This window comes from Calidris pugnax, unplaced genomic scaffold (assembly GCF_001431845.1).
Source record: "Calidris pugnax isolate Ruff unplaced genomic scaffold, ASM143184v1 scaffold133, whole genome shotgun sequence".
NCBI classification, from domain to species: Eukaryota; Metazoa; Chordata; class Aves; order Charadriiformes; family Scolopacidae; genus Calidris; species Calidris pugnax.
In genome coordinates, this window is record NW_015090977.1 from 4,114,844 (window position 1) to 4,141,133 (window position 26,290).

At 51.0% G+C, this 26,290-nt stretch overlaps 2 protein-coding genes across 3 annotated transcripts; one reads left to right on the top strand and one right to left on the bottom strand.

Moving 5' to 3' along the window:
• Positions 1-2,668: 2,668 nt before the first annotated feature.
• Positions 2,669-10,134, bottom strand: RAD51D (RAD51 paralog D). The gene is made up of 10 exons (XM_014952964.1): positions 9,756-10,134; positions 9,070-9,131; positions 8,790-8,908; positions 7,948-8,029; positions 7,707-7,841; positions 7,181-7,276; positions 6,905-6,995; positions 5,965-6,035; positions 4,924-5,091; positions 2,669-4,221 (listed from the first exon to the last, which is right to left on the bottom strand). Exons 1-10 carry the CDS (start codon positions 9,835-9,837, stop codon positions 4,147-4,149), a joined length of 981 nt encoding a protein of 326 aa, XP_014808450.1. The 5' UTR covers positions 9,838-10,134; the 3' UTR covers positions 2,669-4,146.
• Positions 10,135-13,260: 3,126 nt separating this feature from the next.
• Positions 13,261-26,262, top strand: UNC45B (unc-45 myosin chaperone B). Of its 2 annotated transcripts, XM_014952980.1 has the most exons (21): positions 13,261-13,440; positions 13,548-13,631; positions 13,759-13,928; positions 14,685-14,721; positions 15,056-15,231; positions 15,773-15,862; positions 16,364-16,531; positions 17,976-18,144; positions 18,433-18,603; positions 19,433-19,604; positions 19,956-20,256; positions 20,656-20,750; positions 21,443-21,584; positions 22,017-22,157; positions 22,362-22,489; positions 22,951-23,017; positions 23,392-23,505; positions 23,622-23,737; positions 24,082-24,199; positions 24,313-24,468; positions 25,444-25,710. In XM_014952980.1, exons 3-21 carry the CDS (start codon positions 13,767-13,769, stop codon positions 25,708-25,710), a joined length of 2,790 nt encoding a protein of 929 aa, XP_014808466.1. In that variant the 5' UTR covers positions 13,261-13,440; positions 13,548-13,631; positions 13,759-13,766. The 2 variants fall into 2 exon arrangements, with proteins under 2 accessions (XP_014808466.1, XP_014808467.1); XM_014952981.1 differs by lacking the exon at positions 13,261-13,440 and having other exon boundaries at positions 13,448-13,631; positions 25,444-26,262.
• The last annotated feature ends 28 nt before the right edge of the window (positions 26,263-26,290 follow it).

Consider the following 26,290-nt stretch of genomic DNA (forward strand, 5'->3'; position numbering starts at 1 on the left):
GGGCGGCCCGCCCCTGGCGGCGCGGCGGAGTCTCTGGCGCCCTCAGGAGGCCGAGAGGGCAGCGGCGGCTCCGAGGGACGTGGGTTCGAGACCCCGGACGGGCAGCGGGGAAAGGGGTGGGGTGTGGGGGGGTGTGGCTGAGGCGTCCAGTGGGTTTTGGAGGGGGTTGTGATGTGTGCACGGGGGGTTTGGGTGCATTGCACGGGATATCCACACAGGTACACCCGCATATAGATGTATAAAAGAACACACATACAGGTACACCCATTTCATAGAATTATTCGGGTTGGAAAAGACCCTCGGGATCATCAAGTCCAACCATCTACCCCACTCTACAAAGTTCTCCCCTACACCATGTCCCCCAACACCACATCTAAACGACTCTTAAACACATCCAAGGATGGTGACTCAACCACCTCCCTGGGCAGCCTATTCCAGTCTCTGATCACTCTTTCTGTGAAGAACTTCTTCCTAATGTCCAGTCTAAACCTACCCTGGTGCAGTTTGAATCCATTCCCTCTTGTTCTATCACTAATTACCTGTGAGAAGAGACCAGCACCGACTTGTCCTTTCAAGTAGCTGTAGAGAGTGATCAGGTCTCCCCTCAGTCTCCTCTTCCTCAAACTAAACAGTCCCAGCTCCTTCAATCGCTCTTCGTACGATTTGTTCTCCAGGCCCTTCACCAGCTTCGTGATATATATATATACACACATGTGAGAAACACCAACTCACATCTTAGAATTTAAAGAGGACAAAGTCACCGAAGCAAAGGTTAAGAAAATAATAATTTATTAATACGAAACAGCACTGAATCGGGTGCACCAAAAATAGATGCACGATGATCTTTTAGCTTTCAGGTATTTTATACCTTTATCCCGGCCGCTTGAGTTTCTGTCTCCCTTCTTGTTGGCTGAGAAGTTGGAGCTCACATTCTTCCCTGACCTATTACAGGTTTATTTTGCACTTTTTCCCATATAAGGCACACATACACCTGTTCTACGAAATTATTATCCTAAACACGCCTTTGATTAGTTGATTAAGCTACACGTTATTTCAGAGTCTTTGCTACCATCTACTTGGCAGATTTACCAGACTGGTTTCTTTGGTCTTATTGATACTCCCCTCCCCTCTGGTTTCTTGTGTTGAAGGCCATGTTCCAGTCTGTTTCTCTTCACCTAGATAATGCTCTGTGAACAAGGATCCCTTGACAGACTAAGGACATTTCTGGGGATTAATTGGATACAATTTATTAGACTCTACTATTACTAAGGCTTCTTTGTTAGTACTATCACACTAACAATGATACATCAATTAGCTGAAGCAAAACTTAGCTTATTTCCCACACACACATCCCCGTACAGACACATTTAGACACATATAGGCACACAATACACATAAGCACACACTGATATATGTATTTTATACACATTAAGTGCAAATAAACCCTCAGTGCCAAAAGGCATCCCCACTGCTTGGAGCGAGGAGTGCCCTGTTTGCCCTGGGATGGGTTTTATCCCACCTTTCCCACAGTTTTCCAGCAGATTTAGGCACTGGGAAGGAGCAGGGAGAGGGGACGTCCCCATCCACATTGGCACAGCCAGGCCCTATCTCACGGGGTTGCAGAAGCGCCTGTCTGAGCATGGAGGAGAAAGGCTGAATTTGGATATTAAGATGAGAAACTCCTTCCAGCCTAATTTTACTATGCAAACTTAGGGCAAATCAGCTTGAGTGAGAAGGCAAGTTTTTCCAGATCAGGTAATAGGTTCCTGTTGCCCAAACCCTTCTGCTGTCCCCACACCAGGCAATAACCAGCACCCACAGCTCCTCCTTCCCCCCAGCACCACAGCCAGAAATTCAGGATGTCACCATCCCCTCACACACACGCTGTCGACCTCAGCAGCAAACCCAGGAGCTGCCACGTGAAGCTCAGCCATGCCCTGTGTCACACCATCCTCCCCGAATACCCAGATGTTTCCCAAAAGGGCATAAAACTCCCACAGCTGCAATTAGCTGATTGCCAAAGAGAAAAAAAAATCCCCCCAGGTCACGGCTATGCCTGAAAGCCTGGGATGTTTAGCTTTGGAGGAACACAGCCCACACGTCTCTGCCTTTCCATGGTCTCTTCCCGACCGACTGGCACCATCCCCCTTTTGACTGCTCCCCAGTGACTACATGTCACAGCAGAGTCTCTGCTGTCATTGCCCAGGGGCCACGGTGAAGATCCTCACTGGGCACATGGCTGGTCTCATGCTGAGGTAGATGCAGGGTTCAAAGAGGGCTGTTCCCCTTCTCATCCTCCCTCTTGTCAGGGGAATGAGATAGCAAGAAAGCTCCCTTGGTTCAAATATACCTATAAAAGCTTCCTATTTCCCCTGCTCTACACACTCACAAAAGCTTTGCTTCCCCTACAGAACCTCAGACAGAGAGATAAAACTGTAGCATGGAGTTTGGGTTGAAATTTGTGTGTAGCAGCTATTTATTCACAGCTCCAAGAGACATAACAAGCTCAATTTTCTGCTTGTAAGGACCAGCCACGTCAGCACGGGTCTCCAGCAGTAAGGAAAACCATCCTCCTCCTCCTCCTCCTCACTCAAGCCAGCCGGGCTGCAATCCCTGGGGCCAAACTCCCCTCCCAAGCTTGGAAAGCCCAGAAATGCAAACAAACACACAACCTTAAAAGACATTTATTTTTACTGAAAACTGTTTAATGGTATAGCTCACGTTGCTTTGGCACGTTCCCCTCCTCGGGCAGGATCTGCTGGGAGCACAGCCTTTCCCACAGCCCCAGAGGCTGGGTGGCCGCGATGGAGGAGGTAGGACCTGCCCCATAAATCACAGCCCTGGGAGCACCAGGAGCTCGGTTTCACAGGAAGCACAGCTTTGACAAATATGCAAAAGAAAAATCTGTACCGAGACCTGGCACTGCCTCTTGAGAAACCAAAATGTGTGTTCACATACCCCTTTTAGCTGCCCCTTCCCCACAGCAGCTATTGCTCAGAAATACAGGGCCGTACAGTGTTATGTCTACTCTGGAGAAATCAGCACCCAAGTTCTGGCTAAATCAGACTCCTCTTTGCCCAGCACAGCCTTAGAAGGCTCCAGGAGCTGTACTGCTGTGTTATTAATTTAACGAGCATGCCCTGATGAGTCCCAGCCCCCACAATCTACATCAGCAGCTTTGGAGGTGCAAACCCATAACTCTGCTCACTTGCCAAGGAAGTTCCTTATTAAGCAGAGGATGAGGGTGTCCAAGTTATCTGGAATTGAGAGGCCACGCTCCATCCCAGCCTCCCGTCTCCTCTCCAGCACTGCACAAGCCCCCAGGAGGTTGCCCAGAGCAAGCGAGAGCAGCTGGAAAGCACCAGAGCAAGGAGAGATTATTTTAACCCATTTGAACACATGCAATTGAGTAGCTCCTTGAGCATCAGAAAGACCAGCTGGTGTCAGTCAGGGCTCATCCACATTATAACCTTCCTCAGTTAACAGCAATTCTTTATACAGCAGTGCTCCAAAATACCAGAGGTTCCCTACCAGGCCTGGTGTTACTCTAAGGACAAGGTCAGATCAAGCATCCGATTATGTCCCTGCTCATCAGCAGCCTGTCCCACCCCAGTCCTGCTAAGGACTAAACCTCAAAATTTTAATTAAGTTAACAGCAGTCGCCATTAATTGAATTCCAGCTCTCAAGAAACACAGAGGTGTGCAACATCTTTTTTTGTTATTTCTAACCCAAGACCCCTGTGGGCTGCCCAAGGATGATCAGAGCTGCAGGACCATAGTTATGGGAGGAACAAACCCATCACGAGGCGTCACGGGTTTGTGCAGGGATGTGCCAACTGGTCCCAAGCCAACTGCTTAGGACAGGGCTGGCTCTGCTGGTTGAAGACAAGCCTGCAGCAGAGGAGAGGACCTGGTTGTCACACCGCCCCACACAACCCAGCCACCACTGCTGAGGCACGGGGATCTCTGGGGAACCCCAAGCTCATTTTCTCCCCAGTGCAGAAGAACAAGAGCTTCTTTCACCTTGGTCCTTCCCGAGGCTGCAGGACCCAGAGTCAATCTGTTAAAAACCTTCTGTGTGCTTGTCTGCTGTTTTTGCAGCGCTCTTGGACCTTGACATTTGCTTTTCCACCCGCATCAGAGCCCCTATGGGGGTGTCGCTGGGCTTGGCTCCTGCACATCACCATATCCAACGTCCAGCTCCACTTGTATCCCTGTGGGCTGCAAGGAGAAAAAGAGCAGAGCTTAACCTCACTCTGCTGGGACTCTACAGGCAAACCTCTACATTGCTCCATCACCTCCCCCAGAGCCAAAAATCCCCCATTACATCCCCCTTGAGGGTTTCTTTACCAGTGCCCTCATTTTAACTGGGTCTGCTGAACACAGAGATACAAACAGAGAATGCAATTCAGTAAAGAAAGAACATCTTGCTCCGAGATATCCCCAGACACACTATTATATAGCATATGCAGGATGCATTTCACCACCCAGCACAGCACTATGTCCAAGCCCATTTGGATCAGGCAGCAGAATGGGCTGGAAGCCAGAAGGCTCAGCCAGCACTGCCCCATACCTAGGCAGGATTTAAGCCAAAGTCACCTCTGCAGGTGTGGGAGCCAGCTCTGCAGGTCCCTCACTGCCCATACACAACCAGGAGAGCAAGATGAGCACGAGGAACACAGTGACCTGGACTGGAAGTGGTGCCACTCTTTTTACATGCCCATAAACACAAGCTCAGGCTGTTTGGAACAGATGTTCTTCTCTTCCAGAGCATACAACCAGGCTGCATTTGCTCCTCTCCCATCGCCATGGGTCACCCAGTGGGGCCTGATCCTGCCCTACCCCCAGAAGGAGCTCTGAAGCCAAGTTCATGTCACACAGCTTCTTCTCCATTCCCAGAGGGACCACTCCAGGGAGCCTCACCTGCCGGGGGGACTTTGCTAAGGAAGCAATGCACTGCGTGGTGGCTTTCTCCCTGGTGGCTTCTTTGCTCTCCAGCAGCACCCGGGTGCTGGGCACAAAACTCCAGGAGCGGCCGAGGGCTGGCTTCAGTGCCCCCGTGCTGCTGTCCCTTGTCACCTGGTTAGTCACCTGCAGCACAAACAGGCTTATCAGTGCCCAGAAAAAGCAGTGCCACTCGGTGAAGTGAAACACCAATCAATGAAGTGGCCAATCTGCCACTTCTGTGAAGCTTTTTCTTCCTGGCACACCCGTGCCATCCCCTCTACACACAGCCCAAGCAACTGCCCCAGACACGTACTCAGGTAGGAGCTCACTTGTACCTGCAAGCTGCAGTGACTCCTGGTGTGGAAGCCACCTGTGAAGTTTAACTTGGAGCCTCCAAGTATCCTTCCAGGAACCCCATCCCTGTCACTTTATCACTAATCAAAGCAAAAGGCAGGACTGTCTTGACACCTTCCAGTGTCAGGTTGAGCAGACCATCATTTTCCATTGTGGCCTTCCCAATTCAAACACATTCACTGTGGTCACAGCAACCCGTCTGGGTGCATTGAAGCAAAGGCAATCACTTGGCCAAGAGCTGGAGAAGGCGAGAGCAGAGCCCCCTCCAGAACCCAGCTCCTTCTGGACAATGCAACACTCTGCAGTTCCCCCAAGGTAATGGACCAAGAGATTACTTAGTAGCTGGCCAGCCCCTTAAATGAATGTTATATCAAAAATATAACCAACCTTCCAAACTTTCTGTACTTAACTCTACCTCGCTCCATTGAGCTAGTGCCTCGTTGGCTGGGGACAGCAATAAAAGCGTGTAGCAATCAGCCCTCTTCTTGCTACACACTCACTGGAACAAGGCAACCATGGGCTGCAGAGAAGCAAAGCTACATCGGGGAGCAGAAGCTCATTTGGGAGCGGGGTCCACCTCCTCCCAAGGGATCTAAAGGCTCTCCAGGGCTCCTCACCATGGCACACAACAGCACACGAAGGACAAGGCGCAGTAACACTCACCACAACAGCGAGGCTGAACTCCCTGGCCAGTGTCTTCAGCTCCCTGGCCAGCTGCATCATGATGGCCAAACCTGGAGGAAGACAGAGCATTTGAGTGTTTGTGGATCAACCTGCAAAGTCCATCTTAGTGGTAGGCGACATCTAGACTTGGATCAACACCAGATTTAGTGCCAGTCCTGGTGCTTGTGGGCACCTTCAACCCATTTCCATTACCCTCATTCCAAGGTACCCATTGCATCTGCACGCTCCAGGGCACCCCAGCCGAATGGATGTGGCATGGACAGATCAATCTGTGAGTTGTCCCGCACCCTCCTTTCCCACCTTAGAAGCCCTGAGGCCAAAAAACCCTACCAGGAGCTCTAGACAAAGCCAACCAGGTTCATTTAGCAGATACAGGACCCCCCTCTCTCCAGCTCACACCATTTCCTACAGCCCATTGCTAAGGGGACCTCCTGTGATAGTTCTGGTTGCCACCCAGGTGCGCAAGACCCTCTGGAAGGTGTTTGAGGGGCCTCCTTGGCATCCCAGCCAGCAGAAAGCCCCTCCCTCACTCCTGATTTATGGTCCTTTCTGGCAGAAAAAGCCTCAGGGGAGCTTTGCAGACCGTGCCAGCAACCACCATGGATCCGTGACACTGTAAGTGGAGGTTTTACTCTGTGAGCAAACTGTTCAGTGCCTTCTCTGTCCCCTGGATGGGTTTCAGACCACCAGCAGGAGCTTGCACAGCCACAGCCAGCTTGAATGTTTGCCGATAACGCTGCAAACAGGCTCCTGTTTTATCCGGCTGCAAAGGAAAAGCTGGCAGCAGTTGCACCCGCATCGGTCCTGTCCCTGCTCCAGGAACAGCACACGTGGGAAGAAGATGCTCTTCAGGACGAGCAGAAACCTCTCTCGTTGCCCTCATTGCAACCTCACTGCCCATCCCAACGAAGCAGCTCACCCTCCGACTGCCTGCCTCCCAGCAGCGGGTAAATCACAGCCGAGACGGAGTCGATCACCACCATCTTGAGGGGTCCCGTGGAGCTCACGACCTGAAAGGAGGCGGCACCATGTGCAATGTGGAGTAACAAACCCAGCAATTTTGGAGGTTATGAGCTGCACAGAGGCTCAGATGTCCCAGGATGGGGTGATCTGGTGTCACGTGTCAGGCACACAAGCCTCGCTGCCTTCCTTGCAGCTCTGGGGAAGGGAAAGGGGCCTGGAGACTTGCTCTTACCTGCTGGGACAGGCGATCCCGCAGCTCCTGCAAGGCCCTCAGCATTTCATAAACGTTGAACACACGGACCACCTGGATCCGCTGCAGAGCCTCCAGCTGTGGCACAAAGTGGCATCAACAACAGCCCCATCCCCTCCAGGACCCACCATATTCCTCCTGCCCAGCTGCTACCAGCTCTTTGCATTTATACCATGGAGACAGGGACCCTTATTTCTTCCACATTTGCCTCCATCCCATAAACACTGTTGTTCCTGTTGCAATGATGGAAGAAGCAACGCAGATTGAGCTCAGGGAGCGCGCCCTCCCCTTCTCCCCAAGACAAAAAAAATAAAAAATGCATTGTCCATCCCTGAGCACAGCACCCACCCGGCCAAAGAAGGAAGAATTTGAACCCCAAAAAAGCCCATGGGGACAAAGGCAGAGCTGGAGAGAAAAAACATCTCTGGGGGTTGTCTGCAGGCAAGAGCCAAGGCAGTTTTAGCATGAGTGGAAGAGCAGCGGTGGGACCAGCTCTGGGGGAACTTGCCTGCTCTTCCTCGGCCTCTGCCTGGGCTCGAAGCATCTGGTAGAGACGAGAGGCAGTGAATCCCCCCGTGGAGTCGAGAAACAGGAGGTGCTGCTTGAGGCCGAGAGACACACTGGCTGCAATGCCCAGGCACACCTGGAGATACAGGGACCGGGCATCAGTCAGCCTTCCCAGGTCCTGCTTCACACACCTGAAGGCATCTTCACCCTACCTGTCCTCTCCCCTCCTCTGTCCCACTCACCTGTGTCTTCCCACTTCCCGGCGCTCCCATGAGCTCCGTCATTTCCCCCGTGTACAGCCCGGAGTCCAGCAGCTGGTCCAGGCTATGGGTTGAAGACAAAGTGGGATTATCAACACATCTTCAGCCAGAAGGACAGGGGCATTGGGAAGCAGCAGTCCCCAAAGCCCCCTTCCCAAACATGGACAAGTGCTTTGTCTTCTCCTTCCCTCCCATCCCCGGCTCTCTCCACATTCTGGGCAACAGCAGCTCTGCAATGTGGGGGACACAAGAGGACAGTCCTGAGCTGAAGAGCTGTGGTTCTGAGCACCAGGTTTGAACACCCAGGGTTTCCTTGCACAGTCACTGTGACAACCCAGCAGGGAGACAGAGGAAGAGAAGTGAGGACATGCAATAGAGTAACTCATTTCTATGCCTGATCTAGACAGTTTGGATCATCATCACTCAACGGTCCTCCCAAATCCCCAACCCTCCTTCTCTAGACCCCTCAAGAGAAAGGCTGAAGACACCGTGTTATTTAACGTAGAAGCGAGACACACAACCAGTTCCCAAAAGGTGTGCAGGCTCTCACAACGACAACAGCAATGTCATTCCCTCAAGGGACACAGACCCGCTGGCTTTGCAGCCACAGGACATGAAGAATAACCATCTCTTGACTCACAAAAGGCAGAGCCAGGCTGTGGCTGGAAGTTTTTTAAATAGCTGCAGGGCATGGTTTAGACACCACTGAGCCTGGCTCAGGGCATCACCACATTGAAATTCAAAGCCTATGCTGGGCAACCATGGCCTTTTGCAGCAGGCACAGCCCTGGGTAGATCTGCTGGTTCGCTGGGTCAGGTACTCACCTTGGGCTCCCAGTGGGCAGGATGGCTGTGGAGCTCTTGAGCTCCTCATAGAGGTCTGCTCCATTGGTGGGGAAGGCAGAGAACTGGGCCAGGAGCACACGTCTCACTGCAACCAGTGCCTGGTGGGCAGAGAGATGTCTGGAGACAGAACTGAGGAAGTCCACGGAAGTTCTGCATGTCTGCTGCAGAAGGTCCCCCCCAGACGAGCCCATCCAAGTCACGAGCTGAGCAGCTCTGAGCATCCTAATTAACGCACCAGGACTTAGGAGCCATCCTTTACCTTGTAAGACAGGGAACACTTCTGGGCAACATCCTCCAGGTCTGATGACACAAAGTCCACCACTGCAAATAACATGAGGAACAAGAAGTTGGAAGCCAAACCCGGAGCGACCATGAACACCAAAGAGACAAACAGCTTAGACTAAACCTGCCTGCACCAACAGGCAGAACATCTGTGCCTTCTGCCAACACTTCAAGTAGACAAGCAGGATGTCCCACAAAATAGAGCACTGGAGTATTTTCCTCTGAGATGGCCCTGCCACCCATTGCAAAACAAATCAGGGGGACAAGCTGCCCAGGGTGCAGCGTGCCAGGAGCCTGGGCATTTTTCAGAGAGAAAAATGCACAGACCCTCCTGAAATACCTTCTAAAAGCCATAACTGATCACCTCTCATAGAGCCTCTGCAGAGACCCCTACTACCCCACCCTGCTCCTGTGAAGAAGTCCCAAATCATTATGTCCACCCAGGGAGACCCAGAAGACACCCAGCAAGGAGGACATGGGAGGAATGTTGAATGGGTGGGATAAAACCAAAGAGGCAGGAGATGTTTTCCAGGGGCTGCCCCACGGCCCAGAACACCCAAGCTGGCATGGGAGGCTGGATGGGTCCTGCAGGGGAGGAGAGCACGGCGCCACTCTAAAGGGGATGATGTTCCCCAACCCGAGACCCCGCTGCTGCCCCGTTACCCGTCCTGATGCCGTTCGCTCGGAGAAGCTGGATCATCTCTTCCGTGAGACCGGGGCAGAGCCCAGCCCGCAGGACTACCATGTCCCTGGCCACCCCAGGATGGAGCCCCACGGGGCCAGGAGAAGAGAGGAGACCTGAGGAGACGGGAGAGCGGATTTGGCCCCGGACCGTGCCTTTCCCCCCGGAGCCGCACAACCCGGGGAGATGCTCCCCAGCCTGCGGTGGGATGGAGGGTCACAGCGAGCGCTCAGTCTCCCTTTTGGCCCAAACAGCCCCAAATTCCGCAGCCAGCCGTGGCACAGCGGGTGTGTATCTCCATCCCGGAGGAAAAAGCCTCAGGAGGAGTTTCCCACCCCCATCCCCACCGCCCTGCGCTGCCTTCGCTCCCCAGCTGCATCCCCGCTCCCCCGGGCACCCCGAGCCGGGCTCCCCCCGGGACCGGGACCCGGACCCCGTCCCCTGCCTGCTCCCCTTCCTGCTTCCTTCGGGCAGCGGAAGAGCCCGTCAGGGCTCGTACTCGCCCTCCCACCTAGCGGCGGCACGGCCGGGCTCCAACCCCGCAACTCAGCCCCCGGGGATGCCACAACCCCGCAACCTCAGCCCCAACCCCGAAATCTCAGCCCCCGGGTTGCCCCAATCCCAAAACCTCAGCCCCGGGGGCTCGCTCCAACCCCGCAACCTCAGCCCCCGGGGCTGCTCCAACCCTGCAACCTCAGCCCCAACCCTGCAACCTCAGCCCCCGGGGCTCACCCCAACCCCACAACCTCAGCCCCGGGGTTGCCCCAACCCCACAACCTCAGCCCCCGGGTTGCCCCAACCCCACAACCTCAGCCCCCGGGGCCACCGCTCGCCCCCCCGGCCACCGCCGTCCCCAGCGAGGGGTGGGGGACACACACACACCGTCTGTCCCCTAGCAAACACCCTGTAAGCAAAGGGGTCTCCGGTTCCTGCTGGCACCCAAGGGTGCTCTCCTGGGAGCTCACACAGCAAACTAGGGGTTTGGGCTGGCAGCGCAGCCCCACAGCACAGAGGATGCTGTGGCGGGGGGGGGGGGGGCAGCAAGGAGGAGCAGAGCTCAGGAGCTGCAGCAAAGCTGGAGCAAAGGAAAATGAATGAATAAGGGATCCCTCTGATCTATAAGGACCCCCCCACCCACCAGCTGCCTTTAAATGCCCATCAGCACAGGTGCCAGCAATGCCGCAGCTCTCGGCTCTATAAATAACAGAAGCAGAGCTTAGGCTGGTTTGTGGGGGGTTTTTTTGGGGTAGATGCTGTTGTTTGGGAGGCTCAAGCATGATAGTTTAAAAGTTGAGACAGACTGAAGAAGTAGGAGGTGGAGATGAGGCTGCTCTGGTCCCATCTTACAGAGCTCAGTGTGTTTCTGAGTAAGGCTTGTTTTGGTTTTAAAAGCACAACTTGTGTTCAGAGCTGGGCTCTCTGCTGCTGCTGGGCGGACTGGTCGTCCCCTGCAGAGCTGGTGGGGTCTGAGTGCTGGCCAGGAGAGCAGCTGATGTGAATAGGAGAAAAAAAACCCCTTGAACTCTAACTTCTGAAGCTATTCCAGAGGTCAATCTGAGCTCTATGCAAATACTGAGCTTCCCTGAGGGGTTTGGGGGCAGCTCTAAAAGGGATTGCACGTGGCTTTACCCCAAGGAGAAGGTCTCTAATGCTGTGTTGGAGAAAGGGTTGGGTCCTGGGTGCTGAGCACAGCTACTTCTGCAGCCCTGTTGTTGCTCTGGAGATGCTGGAGCTCATCCTGGGATTTTCTGGAGGGCAATTTCACTGCGGGATTTTCCAGCTCTCTGTAAGGCCCTGGGTTAGAAGGTGGCTTGGAGCCAGGAGGTAAGGTGGGATCCCAGGGCTGGGTTTGCCTGGATTCTTCAATCAGTGCTTGCAGTTGGAGTTGCAGGGTGGAAAATGAAGGTGGTGGTGGTAGGTCTTCGCTGCCCTGCAGGTGGGGAGAGCTCTGTCCCTGAAAGGGGCTTGCTGCTGGGGAGCCTGGGGGTTGTCCTCATCCCTGGCTGCTCTGGGACTTGAATTTCCCCAGGAAAAGGGATTTATTTCTTTGCTTTCTCGGCTGAGGCCTGAAGAGGGCCCCCCGCACTCGCTGCTGGGACTGATCGCAGGGCATCAGCACATCTGCTCCAGCTGCAGGCACAGGGTCAGGTCACTCTGGGGCTGGTACCCCCGTCCCGGGCAGATGCTCTTCTTCTTCCCTGTGGTGTAATCATCAAGACCTCATCCCAAAAATACATACCGAGGGGAGCTCAGGCCACTCTTAGCTCTGCCTTGATCATCAGTAGCGTTAAACACAATTTTATTTTGGAACTTATTTTACCTGAAGTACCTCCAGTGCTGCTGCTTATGAAAATGAACCCTTTATTCTGAATAATTTGAGAAATGGTATAGAGCACAGCCTCAATACTGAAATGAAGCAAACTGTCCCTTCCCTTGTACCTAAAGCAATGTGGGAAGGGGTTTCTGGCCATGTGAGACCTAGAAAAGCCACTGTACTGAGCCTGTCCAAGGCAGGGATGGCCTCTTACACCCTCTGCAGTTGTGGTCCTTGTGCCATGGACCTGCTCCTAAGCAGGTGAAGGCTTTGTGGTCACCTCCCTGGGGACCAGGCAGTGCTGTTGGTCCGGGTTGAATGAAACAGGAATAGTGAAGTCTTGTGCCAATTCTTGCTCCATAAGATCCACAAGCTCCAACAGAGATCACCAGTGTTAAAGATAACTGACTTTTTTTTTTTTTTCCCCCTCCTTTTTTCCCCAGCAGAGATTTGGTGTGAAGTTTGTTGTCTGCTGTACTCAACTCTGTGCCACAAGCCTGATGGGAGCAACTGGGCTCATACTGGTCAGTCTGTGTTCCCTTTGGTCATTTCCCCATCCCTGCTGCCAGTTCCTCCATTTGTTTTTTTAGCTGGGAAGCTGGTAGGTACACTCAGGAAGGCAAAGCCTGCCTTTTGGGGGAGAGAAATCACAAAACAGAATTCCTGATTGACTGAATCCTGATTGATTCCTGATCGCACCTGGGAAAGAGAGGGGTTTGAAAGGCCCAGCTCTACCAGTGTCACTCACATTGAGACCTGAGGCACTCATCACAGCAGTGGGCAGGCTGCCAAATGAGGGGAGGTGGCAGCACAGGACACGGGTGGGCTTTCCAGCAGGGTGGGCTCCCAAAGGCCCTGAAGGAGGAGATGGAGGTGTGTGTCAGCTTTCAGCTGTCTGTCCTGGGGTGTTCTGGAAGGTGCTGGGCGCTGCTGCAGCTGCTGGCACGGGGCCTCCTGTCCCCAAGGCTCAGCTGTCTCATGCTTCCCAAAATAGAACTGGAAAAGGGTCTGAGCACTGCGGTGGGGGTCAGCCATCCCAGTTGTGGGCTTTTTTGGCATGAACCCCCCCCTTTTCCTGCTCCCCAGCCCCTGTGCAGCTCTGCGGGCGGAGGGAAGCTGGGATTTGTGGTGGTGGGTGGGAGAGGATCCCCTCTCCCTGCAGAGGGGTGCTGCCCGCTGGCATGGAGGTGCCCCCCTCCATGAGCTGGGCTGGCTGCTGGGGGCCCTGGCTCGCAGCCCTCCCCAGGCACTATATAGCACGGGGGGGGACGAGGAGGGGGACAGGCTGCGGTGACAGGTGACGCTGACAGGCAGCAGGAGCTGCCAGATCCTGCCCAAACTTGGAGTGGGAGGTAAGCTCTTTCCTGAGCCATAGGGACCCTCCGTGGGGCAGGCAAACTTCTTTAATTCTTTTTTTTTTATTATTCATTTTTCTTTCTTTTATTAATTGGCTCCAAAGGATCTACAGCCGTGGGAAAAGCTTCTGAGAAGCCACAGCCTCGAGGAGCAATTTAGGTCTTCGTTTTCCAAACTCTTCAGCCGGGTAAGCTGCTTTTATTAATGCGTGTGTTAATTACATGTTGGTCTCATGGTGAAGCTCAGCTTGGTGTAGTGACACCAGTGACACGGGCAGCTGAAGACGTGACACAAATTGATGTTTTTCCTTAAAGCTCTCCAGATGGAGGATCCCATCCAGCTGAAAGAGGAGGGCAATAAATATTTTCAGGCCAGTGACTACGAGAAAGCTCTGCAAAGCTACACTCAAGCCATAAAGCTGAACAAGGACAAGGGGCTTCAGGTGGTGCTGTACAGGAACAGGGCAGCCTGTTTCCTCAAAAAGGTGAGAAAAGCTCCTGGCGTGCCTGGGAGAAGAGCGAGGAGGCAGCCAAGGGCATTTGCCAGCTGTGGACTGGGTGGTTTGTCCATTTAATAAACAGGGTGTTTGCAAATTGGTCAGAAATTATTTCTCCTTTCTGGGCTTGTCCTGGAGCTGGAAAGCTGCCTCCCTGCTTCAGATCTGGTGGGCTGAGCACCCAGGGGGGTTCAGCTCAGAGGTGATCCCACTTAGTCACTTTGAAGCAAAAGCTTTTGGCTTCCAGTTTACGGGAGAGCTCTGTAAGCCACGCACTGGGGTGCCCAGGAGTTGCTCTCACTGTCTGTCCCAGCACAAGAGAAGCAGACGTAGATATTTAGCAGAACAAGAAGTAATCTGTACCAAAATTGCCTCAGCTCCCCTGCAGGCAGCTTGTACCCACCCTGCTGTGGGATTTTAGCAGATTGCTTGCATGTTCCTGAGTTTTCACTCATCCAGGAGAAGTGACACCAACCCAGACAAAATGCAGACGGGCTGTTGTGAGTATCCCCTCTCCCATCACTGCCCGCAGGCTGTTGCTGTGTCATCACCAGTGTGGGATTGTCTCACCTGTGTTACAGACCTTTGCCTCTTCCCCTCTCAGTGATGAGAAGGTACCTCAGCCCCCATCTTCCCTGCTGTAGGCTGCTGCTGGTTTCACTGGGGTGTCCTGCTAGAACAGAGAGGTCACAGTGTGCGTTAGCTATTCCACTGCCAACAAATCTCTCCCTTCTGGTTTAACAGGAGGAATATGCCAAAGCAGCCTCGGATGCATCTAGAGGTAAGGAGGGGGCTGGTTTGAGGAAGCAGCGCTGCGTTGCTGGCTGAGTTTGCTCCAACTTGTTCTCACAGCTGCTTTTGGGGCACTGTGGTCTTATTCCTTAACATCCACTCACACCCGAGTGCTGAGGCCACAAGGAAATTAACAGAGAAGGAACAAAATAATATGCATTGATTTTGATGCATTGATGCAGTTGATGCTGCTCAGGCACCAACTCACAAGGTTAACAACTACGTCTTGAGGAGCTGTAGTCACTGTAAAGCAGATTATGGTTTACACACAGGGTTTCCAAGAAACAAACTCTGATGCCTGGTCTTTTGGATCACTTTCCCAGCTATTGACATCAACGCTTCAGACATCAAAGCCTTGTACCGGCGCAGCCAAGCTCTGGAAAAACTGGGGAAATTGGACCAAGCATTCAAAGATGCTCAGAAATGTGCCACTATCGAACCCCGCAACAAAAACTTCCAGGAGACCCTGAGGCGACTGGGGGCCAACATCCAGGAGAAGGTAAATGCCAGGGGAGCAGTCCCAGGTTCACAGACCAGGTGTGGGAAGTCCTTGCTCTGGGTTACACTGATGGATTGTTGGTCATACTGGAAACTCATAACAATGTAGGGAGATAAATAGGCTCCATTAACTGGAAGTTCATACTTGCATGTAATTTTGAGGATCAGATTGAATGGTTACATTAAAAAGCGTGGCTGCTCATTCCTGTGGCTGTCCTGGTCCTGAATGTCTTGGTAAGGTCATGGTGAGGAACTGGACCAGCTCTGGACTGGGTCCGGCAGTCACCACATTGACTTAGTTACCTTTATGTGGGTGCTGTGAAGAAGCCCCTGCATCACTAGGTACCGTGAAGTCTCAAAGATGATGGCTTAGGGCTGTCCTTGCCCATGCTGATGAGTCTGAGATGGGTAATTGACACTCTCTGAGAAGTGGTGCCTGTTTTGTTGTTGAGCTTAGATTGTCTGTGGTGTCCTTGAAGTGATAAAGGAAAATTGCTCCTTGATTTTCTCCCTCTGATGCCCCATGCACTCTCTTGGCACAGCTGCGCATTCAGTTCTCCACGGACTCGAGGGTGCAGAAGATGTTTGAAATCCTGCTGGATGAGAACAGCGAGAAAGAAAAGCGAGAAAAGGTGAGAACTGTCCTGGACTTGACAGGACAAATTGCTGTTGTTTATTGTCAGAGGCCACACCGAGGAGCAGAAGGTGCATTCCCTTCCCAACCTCTCCCAGATGAAGGATGAGGTAAGGAGCAGGGAGATGAACTGCACTCAGAGACAACCGGGAGGGGAAATGCCCCCAAAAGGCACCACCCTTCTTCTCTGGGAAGGTGGAGCAACCTCCCGAAATTCCAACGATGGGATCAGACTAGACTCCTGCTCAGGCCCATCTCTGCCACCTTCCATATGTTTCCCTCCAAGCAGTGGCCCACTTTTTTTTTGGGCAGAGGGAAAGCCAATCCCCAGATGTACCTGGAGAAACTGCCTGGTGGGGTGAGAGCTGGTCCACTGCATCCATCAGGAGATGGCCACCCTTCAGCTCCCACTGGGACATCCCAGAGCTGCACGGAGGTATTTGAGAGGCTGCTGGTAGGGTCATGCCACTGACCCCCCCGATTCCTGTCCCCCACTCAGGCTGCAAACAACCTCATCGTCCTGGGGCGGGAAGAAGCAGGTGCTGAGAGGATTTTCCAGAACAACGGGGTGAGCTTGCTGCTGCAGCTGATAGAGACCAAAGACCCAGAGCTGATCCTGGCAGCTGTGAGGACACTTTCGGGCATGTGTACGGGACATAAGGCTCGGGTAAGAAATGGGGTGCTCGACACCTCCACTGCTACTGCCTTGCACCTGGGGGAGTGGAAAATTGCAATAGGTTGTGATGTTTGTGAGCAGTGGGAAAAAATTAAATTAAAATTAATTCTGGGGGAAAAAAAAAATTACTAATAAGAAAGTGGAGTTAACACAGAATATTGAAACTACCCCTGTTACTGTGCTTCTCATCTCCGGGGTCGAAGCTGTATGTGTTCTCTGTGGTGCCTTCATGTGTGCTGGTGAAGTAAAACTTAGGATGAGTTGCTACCATGTAGAGGGTAGGGACTCTTTGGGGAGGTACTCTTTGCCAGGAAGGGTAATGATAGGACAAGGGGAAACTGTTTTAAATTGGAAGAAAAAAGATTCAGATTAGATATCAGAAAGAAATTTTTTACTATGAGGGTGGTGAGACACTGGAACAGGTTGCCCAGGGAAGTTGTGGATGCCCCATCCCTGGAAGTGTTCAAGGCCAGGCTGGATGGGGCCTTGAGCAACCTGCTCTAGTGGGAGGTGTCCCTGCCCATGGCAGGGGGTTTGGAACTAGATGATCTTTGAGGTCCCTTCCAACCCTAACCATTCTATGATTCTATGTTGTGGTGAGCAAGGCTGGGTCAAATATGTGTCCTTCATCACAGGTCTCTGAAAAGCAACAAATAACTACATTTGGGGAAAGTTTTGTTCAAGACTTAGATGAAGGAAAGCAGGGAGAACCTACGGGGAAGTTAAGGCTCCTGGGAAGGGTCCCAAGGCCCGGAGGTCTCTGAACCAGCTAATACTTTATAGCAAAACAGTTGTTAAATACTGTAAAATGGCTCATAAGAAGCCCTGTCTGTGTTAAGTGGTTGGAAGCAGGAGATGGACATGTGCAAAATGAATATGTAATGTCAGTATAATGGGGCAAAGGAGTGGGGGGGAGCTACAACCCAATAAAAATTAAATCTACTGGATGAAAATCCAGTAGAGTAGAGACCTATTTTGTTTTTCTGAAATGATAATTGTTGTCTTAAGCAAAAAGGCTGTTCTGCAAAGCTCGCTAGGTCAGTGTGTTTCTCAATATGCCTCCCCTGAGTTACTGATACGCCACCATGTATGGGAACAGGCTGCGTGATGACTCTGGCTTTGCTCGCAGCCAGGATGGGGTTTGTGCACCAAACAGGCTCTTTCTTAACAACCTGGTGTGAGGGCATCTTCCAAACCCAGCCATGCTCCTTGGACATAGTCTGTTGCATTACTGGCAACTCCAGATTTTTAGGAGTTGTCTTACTATGAATGGAAATAAGAATGAAAAGCAAAACTCTGCCTTGTACTGACTTGGGATTCACCCAGGTAAATACTCCCTTTGTGCAAGCTGAGCCTGACCTTTCTAAATGGTGCAGGGAGGAAAGGCTCATACCCTTCACTAACAGCTGTCCTGCTCTCTCCTTTCTGGGGCCAGGCCACCGCCATTCTCCATTACCTGGGCATTGACAACATTTGTATGTGGATGTCGGTAGACAATGAAGAAATCTCCCTGGCTGTCTGCAACCTCCTGCAGACCATCACGGACTGCTTGCTGGGCCAGGGGATGGAGGAGCATCACGGGAAGGAGGAAGCTGTAGTGCTAGGTAAGGGTGCTGGACCTCCTGGTCCTTCAGTCTTGCCGGAGGAGAAGCAGGGAGAGCAGGGGGAGGGCTCTGCTCCTGGGATGTCCACCTTATTCCTTGTTCTTTGATAAAGTGGGAGACTTTACCCTTCAGCTGTCCAGGATGACAACATGCACACAGCTCTTATCCTCATGGTGTTGAGTGAAATACCTATGTTCCAGCCATGGAATGGCTTTGAATGGTTTTCGCTGGGTTCACCTGGCCTCATAACGTTTTGCAGCCAGCTGTTACTGTCTTGCTTCTGTGCAGATACTAAAAAAGATCTGAGAATGATCACAATGCGTTTGCTGGATATGCTGGTCAGTAAGAAAGTATCTGGGCAGGGACGAGACCGAGCACTCAACCTCCTCAACAAGAATATACCGAGGAAGGACCTGAAAGACCATGACAACAGCAGGACCATTTTTGTCATCGACAATGGTGAGTCCTTCCCTCCACCCCTCCTCTCGTTTGGTAGATGTGGAGCTGTGGATTCTCGCCTGAATATCTCTAGAACTGATCCTCTCTGGCTTTTTTTGCTGTGTGCAATTCTGGAGCAAATTGTACTTATTAGCAGGAAACAGTTGTAAGATTAAGAGGAAAAAAAAAACCTGTATGAGAGCAAGATTTTTTTCTGGTTTTTAAAAGACTGACTTAACTTCTCTGGTTAGTTTATTCCAATGTATTTACTAATGTTAGGAGGATTTGGCTTGGATAAATTGTCTACAATAGACAGGATGAGATGAGCTTGCTGGATCCTTCAACTGGTCATTTCTAAAATTCTAAGGGGCTGAGGAATTTGTGTGGGGTGTGTTTTTATACAAATCCCAGTGCATATGTGTGTGTCACCGTTTTCATGGAAGTTATTCATTAACATGTTAGCAAGAGGAGGGTTAAGACATCCAGAATCACTTGAAAGTTGCTGACTTTTCCTCAGTCAAAGCCTCCAGCCTTTGGAGGTCAGTAAGTTTATTGACTCCTGACAAAAATAACCGACCCAGCCAGGGACCAAATGGAGAGTTTTGCTTATCTCACTCTGAGCTGGATAAAAGCCTGGTGCTGTGAACCTGTAATCTCACCACCAGAAGCTCCTCCCCAGTAAATATTGGAGTACTTTTTTTTTTTTATCTAAGGTTTATGTGATTAGGCTGCAAGGTAATTGAAAACTGTCCCAGATGGCTATTTCATTGCAAGAAACCAAAAAATAGAATATTGAATTTTGTACAGACCCCTCTCCCCTCTAACAGCCCTATCACCCCATTGTTTCCAGGCTTAAAAAAGATACTGAAGGTGGTGGGCCAGATTCCTGAGATGCCTGACTGCCTGCCGCTGACAGAGAACACCCAGCTGACGGCCTCCGTCCTCCTGAATAAACTCTACGATGACCTGCGCTGTGACCCAGAGCGTGACAACTACCGGGTGATCTGCGAGGAGTACATCAAGTGAGTGGGGGCTGGCTTACAGGGGCTGAGCTGGCCCAGAGGTGTAGGAGGTCTCACAGATGAGATGAGGCACTTGCAATCCACTTCGATGCCAAATTGAGGCCCTGGGAGATAATGGTTTGCTTGAGATCCTGCCAGATCCTTCAGCTGGCATGCTCAGATCCTTCCATTGTACTCCTGCCTGCTGGATCACAGCTTTTGCAGGAATTTGGGCTCAGCTGTGTCCCAGATACCTATATATTTCAGCAGTGGAGCTCAGCTCCCGATCTGAGGGAGGATGTTCCCTGCCCAAGAGAATGAGAACTGTAAGCAGCTGCTGTTCCACATGCTGACTCCTTCTATCCCATGCAGGAGTAAAATCGACCCACAGAACATGGATAAGACACTCCATGCCATCCAGATGGTGTCTGGAGTTCTGCAAGGGCCCTTTGACTTAGGCAACAAGCTGCTTGGCATGAAGGGAGTCATGGAGATGATGGTTGCCCTGTGTGGGTCCGAGAGGGAGATTGACCAGCTAGTGGCTGTGGAAGCCCTCATCCATGCCTCCACCAAGCTGAGCCGGGCCACCTTCATCATCTCCAATGGGGTGGCGCTCCTGAAAGAGATCTACAAGAAGACCAAGAATGAGAAGATCAAAATCCGAGCCCTGGTGGTAAGGATGGCAGCCCCTGCCTTTATCACCTGCCACACTCACCACCTTAACCCCAAGCTTGGGAGAGGGGGAGGTCCTGGGGACATGTTGGGTTCACTCAGCTCAGCCAGGGAATGGTCTATGGTGCCTCCCCCTGGAAGGAAGGGGGAGATGGCAGACCAGGAGAGCACATAGATTATTTGAAGGCAAAACTTGTTAATCTTCATTAAAGACATCTGATAACAGCACAAAACCTCACTTTGCTATGCTGGAAGGTGAGCGATCTACTGGGTATTAGGATGCTTCCTCTTCATTAGACCTGATTTCAAACTTTAGATATGGGATTAGGCTGTTTTGGGGCAGTAATACTAGAGGATGAATGAACGTTTCTCACTGGTGTATTGTCTTCATCCTCCTCAGGGTCTCTGCAAGCTGGGCTCAGCGGGAGGTACAGATTATGGACTGCGGCAGTTTGCTGAGGGGTCCACTGAGAAGTTAGCCAGGCAGTGCCGAAAGTGAGTGATCTTACTTTTTTCTTCTGTTGTTCCATACTTTGCAAGATATAATATGTTCCTTTCCCAAGAGATCCTGGCCCACACACTGTCTTCATTTGCTGCTGCTGCCTGACAGCTGACTGCCCCCAGAGCCATTGCACTGGGACCACTGGGACCCAGAGCTCTCCTGTGCCTGAAGCAACCATATGTTCTTCCTGCCTCAATATCCAGATAAGCGTTCTCCTTCCCTCACATTCCCATGTGAGACACCAGACGTGGTGCTTCCCTTTATGCCAGAATGGTACAGCCTAGTCAAGTGTTATCTACAATATGCACAAGTACCTTTGAAGGTGAATTTACCAGGTGGACTAACCACGGAGGGGAGATGAAGTTAGGAAGTGACCGAATGGGTGATCGTTGCTGCTGGCACTGGTTAGCAGGGCATCGTGTGGTTCATGTGATGCTGAAGGCAAAGCAGTGTTCAGTAGCTGTCCTGGTCTGTCTTTCCCTGCAACACTTAGATCCCTCAAGTTGGGCCATGGGAGGAAGGTCATGTCTTAACGGAAGCATCCACAGTCTTCAAGAGCTGCAGCAGAACCTGAGCACACGTTCAAACCTGAAACTGTCCCAATATCTGTTTTTACTCCTCCTCCTCCCAGAGAAATTAGTCCTGGATCCTGAGATAGAAATGTGGATGTTTTTCTCTCTTCCAGATGGTTGTGTAACACCAGTATTGATGCCCGCACCAGGAAATGGGCAGTGGAAGGAATGGCATACCTAACCCTCGATGCAGATGTGAAAGATGACTTTGTTGAAGACGAGCCAGCCCTACAAGCTATGTTTGAATTAGCCAAGGTCTATCTCCTTACCTTGTTCCCTCGTTCCTCTGGTAGCATCAAGTTCTCCCAGCTCTCTAGCCCAACACTGTCTTCCCAGGCAGGAGGAGCTGTGATCCCAACCCCTCACCTCTAGCTTAGCAAAATGTCAATTGTGCCTGTGCCATGGAGACACCTCAAGGTTGCTCTTCTCTCAGGGCTGAGGAAGGTTGCTCTTACTGACAGCAACTCCATGAAAACCAATGGCATCAAGTTGTTGTCAACATTTGATAATGTATAACAGCTTGTTTGAACATAGAAACTTGTGTTTTTCCCTCCCCTGGGCTATAAAGCTGGGGATAAGCCTAAGGCAGCTTCAAGTAGTGCAAACCACCACAATATCAGTCCTAAGGGATCTGTTTCCCTGCTGTGTCCTCCTCACCCTAACATAAGCTTTTATTTTTCTGTGTAGACAAGTGACAAGACTATCCTGTATTCTGTGGCTTCTGCACTGGTGAACTGTACCAACAGCTATGACACCAAGGAGCTGGTCCCAGAACTGGTGCAACTGGCAAAATTCTCCAAGCAGCACGTGCCTGAGGAGCATCCGAAGGTAGGTTGTCTGCAGCTGGGGAGCTGGGAGGAGATGCTCAGGTCTGAAGACTTTCTTTGGTGTATCCATTGTCACAGTCGTCAGGTCTTCTGTCTCTGAGGCTGGAATTGCTTTGCTCTCCAGCCAGGCTTGGAAGTAGTCAGTGGGATGGCAGCTGCTAAGGGAGGGGCAGGCTAATCCCTTTCCAATGTCCCCTCCCTTCAGGACAAGAAGGACTTTGTGGTGAAGCGGGTGAAGCGGTTGCTTAAAGCCGGCGTCGTCTCTGCCTTGGCCTGCATGGTGAAGGCAGACAGTGCCATACTGACGGACCAGAGCAAGGAGCTCATCGCCAGGTGCCTTCATTGCTGTCATGGGAGCTGGGAGTGCTGGCCAGCCCACGTGCCACGGGGATGGGCGCCTGGGCTGGATCTTTGCTTTGTGGGGTGGCGCATTCTGCCTATGGGGGTGAGATGCAAGGAAGGTGGAGAAAAGATTTAAAACCAAAGTTTTCCTTAATGTCGTAAAAATTCACCTTCTGACCTTGAAGCTGGCTTGTAGGGATGCCTTGCTAGGGTGTATTTTGAATTTCTAGTCCTCTGTACTGGTTTTGGCTGGAATAGAGTTCATCTTCAGGCCTGGAAACTTCTTACTGTGTCATTTGGTGCTTCCTCCTAGGGTGCTGTGGGCACTGGGTTAAACATCTGGAATTTCCCCAGTGGATCTGGCACCCCTGCAAAGCCGTAGCCCCCTTCCATGGTGTGGGTTATTGCCTTCCTGCCTGGCTGTTTCGCTAAGTGACGTTGTGCTTCTGCAGGGTGTTCCTTGCCTTGTGTGAAGACCCCAAGGACCGCGGGACCATTGTCGCTCAAGGTGGTGGAAAGGTGATTACTTCTCTGATTGCAGCCCAACCTGATGTGCATTTAATACCTGTTGGGAGCCTGTGATGTGTCTACAGCGAGGGAACGTGGCACAAAAACATGAGCTGTCTTGGTGGCCCCTGGGGCCCAGACTGATGCTCCAGTTGTGTCTCTGCAAGCCTCCAATGAAGCAATCGTCTCAAAACAGCCATGTGTGAGCTACAAGCTCTGGTGTCGTGCCTATTTGAGAACAAAAGCACAAGGCATCATGGTGGGCTACAGTCCAGACACATTTCTTCAATGACATATCTTTAGGATATTTTTAATTTATTTTAGTATATTAAGGCTATCCCATAAATCTTCTTAGAGTCATCAAATGCTTTCCTGTGTGTCACTAGGCCCTCATACCTCTGGCTGTGGAAGGCACAGATGTTGGCAAGATAAAGGCTTCTCACGCTCTGGCAAAAATTGCTGCTATCTCCAATCCAGACATTGCATTCCCAGGGGAGAGGGTAAGCTTAGAAAAAAAAATAAATTAAAAAAAAAAAAGCCTTGATGATTCCTTTATCAAATGAAAATTGCCAAGATCTGAGAGCTGGAAAAGCAGTGACGTGCCTTCTCTTCTTAGGTGTATGAGGTGGTAAGGCCCCTTGTCAGCCTGCTGAACACCGAGAGAGATGGCCTCCAGAATTACGAGGCTCTGTTAGGTCTCACTAACTTTTCAGGAAGAAGTGATAAACTTAGGTGAGTTTAACTGCTTTTGGACCTTCTTTCTTTCCCAGGAGTGAATGTGAATTTGTTTAACGCTATGAAGACTGGTCAGTTTGAGCCACCTTTGGCAGAGCTACAAAAGTCTCAGAACTAAAAGATTAATAAAATAACCAGGAAGAGGCGAGTGGTGCATTTTCCTTTAGAAAGAGGAAAGACATGAAGCTAATCTACATTAGGGAATAAACCATGTGTCATGAGCTCCAGTGCTGCAGACACTGATTTGTTTCAAGTTTTATTTCCCTGTCCCAGTTAATATTTCATAGGCTGGTTATTGCTTGTCCCATGATGTTATTTTATTTGACTGCTCTTTCACGCAGGTTGAAGATAGTCAAAGAGAAGGCCCTGCCAGATATTGAAAACTACATGTTTGAGAATCATGACCAACTTCGACAGGCAGCCACAGAGTGCATGTGCAACCTGGTGGTCAACAAGGAGGTAACACACTGGGCATCTCAGACCTGACTGCATGCACCAGGCTGTGAGCCCCTGTGATGAGACATTCCTAAGTGTGTTATCTCTGGATATCATGGGGTTGGGGTTTTTTTTAGGTTCAAGAGCGGTTTGTGGCTGATGGAAATGACCGGCTGAAGTTGGTGGTGTTACTGTGTGGTGAGGATGATGAGAAAGTCCAGGTTGCAGCGGCAGGAGCCCTGGCCATGCTTACAGCAGCACAAAAGAAACTCTGCTCCAAGATGACTGAAGTGGTAAGGCCATAAGTCTGATTATTGGCAGTGCAGACATACCCTTGAGGGCCCCTTGTGACTGAGCCTCTCAAAAAGATGATGTTTGATACTGAGGAGCTTAGTGGTAGAGCTGAGACCTGGGTGTGCATGCTCCTAGTCCATCCCTGCACAAAGTAGACCAGCCTGCCTTCTACTAGGCTTCATCTCAGAGCTGAAACATTCACAGAATCATAGAATCATTGAGGTTGGAAGAGACCCTTGGGATCATTGAGTCCAACCATCTACCCTACTCTACAAGTCCTCCCCTACACCATATCCCTCAGTACTGCATCTAAACGAATCCACAAGCTTAAGTCCAGGATGTCAAGCAAGGTTAGGAATGTAGAATATTATTCTACAATCTGATATCCAAATTTTGTTTCAGTCAGAAAAGAGAAGATCTTGATAGATAACCTATTGAGGCTTTCAGATCCCCAAGCATCTCCAGTCCCTGCACAGATCTGCAGGTGCTGATAACTCAGACCATGCACAGCTGAGTCTCTGTGAAGAGTTGTGGTTGAGAACTCGTGACCCCTGTTGCATTACACACATGCTGATGTTGGACACTGGGGCTTGTTAGAATAAAAATAATTAGTGAAGCTAAAGGAGGGGCTCAGGGAAATCAGTGCGGGGGGAGTGGGTGGCCTGCTTCTGGTCATCTCAGCTGTGTCAATATTCTGATCAGGTTGTCTGCACAGAGATGATGCAGCAGCCTAAACATGAAATATGTTTCATATGGTGCTAGTGCCATGAAAGCTTCTGATTTTAAGTGTAACAAAAATTGGGTTCAAAAGCTTGGAGTCAGGTTTCCTTAGCTAAAGAACCAAATAACCAGTACCTGAGTATGAAGAGATGAGTCCTTGTGCTTCCTTCTGGTGAGAAACGCCTTGTCAAACTCGTGTTCTCGGTTGAGGTGTCCTTCAGATCAGTACTGATGGTCTCCTCTCTCCCTTGAAGACCACCCAGTGGCTTGAAATCCTGCAGCGGCTCTGCTTGCATGATAACATGGAGGTGCAGCACCGAGGACTGGTCATCGCTTTCAACTTAATCAGCGCGGACAAAGAGCTAGCAAAGAAGCTGGTGGAGACAGAGCTTCTGGAGATCCTGACCTACGTTGGCAAGCAAGAAGATGACCCCAAGAAGCAGCACATCATTAACGTAGCACGTGATTGCCTCACAAGGTGCATGGATTACGGGCTGATCAAACCTCTCTCTCGGGCGTGAGGAAATAAAAAGCACCAAAAAAGGCTGGATGTTGGAGGGGAAAAAGCTACTGAGAAATGTGGAAAAGGGAGAGCCACGAGGAAAATCTAGTGCCACTGCCAAGGCATAGAATAGTTTGGGGGACAACTTTGGAGGATCAGAAAGTGTGTGAAGATAAGGGGGGACATTTGCCTGGGAAATTTGGGAAGGAAGTGTCCATCTGAGTAATTCCCAGATGGTGTAAATCCTTTCTTTGCCCCTATTCAGCGGATAAAGATGAAAGCTCCAAGGCCCAGCAGTAAAAGTCGCAGTTGTGTTGGAAATGGGCCAGGGGCTGTTGGAAAGAAACTCAATTGTGCTGAAATCTGTTGTGCAACCATCTACAGCTCCTGGCACTTCTGGACTTCCTAGCGATGGTGGGACAGGGAAGCTTAAACGCCTTTTATGCTGTAATCAGAAAACAGGCTGGGTTTTAGCTGTGTGCTTTTTTTGTGGTATTTTTAAACTGTCTTCGGTGGTGTGCCCAAGTGTGAGGATGGTGGGATGAATTAATAAATTCACTACTTTGTTCCATGTGGAATTCCTGTCCTGCTTTTACCCA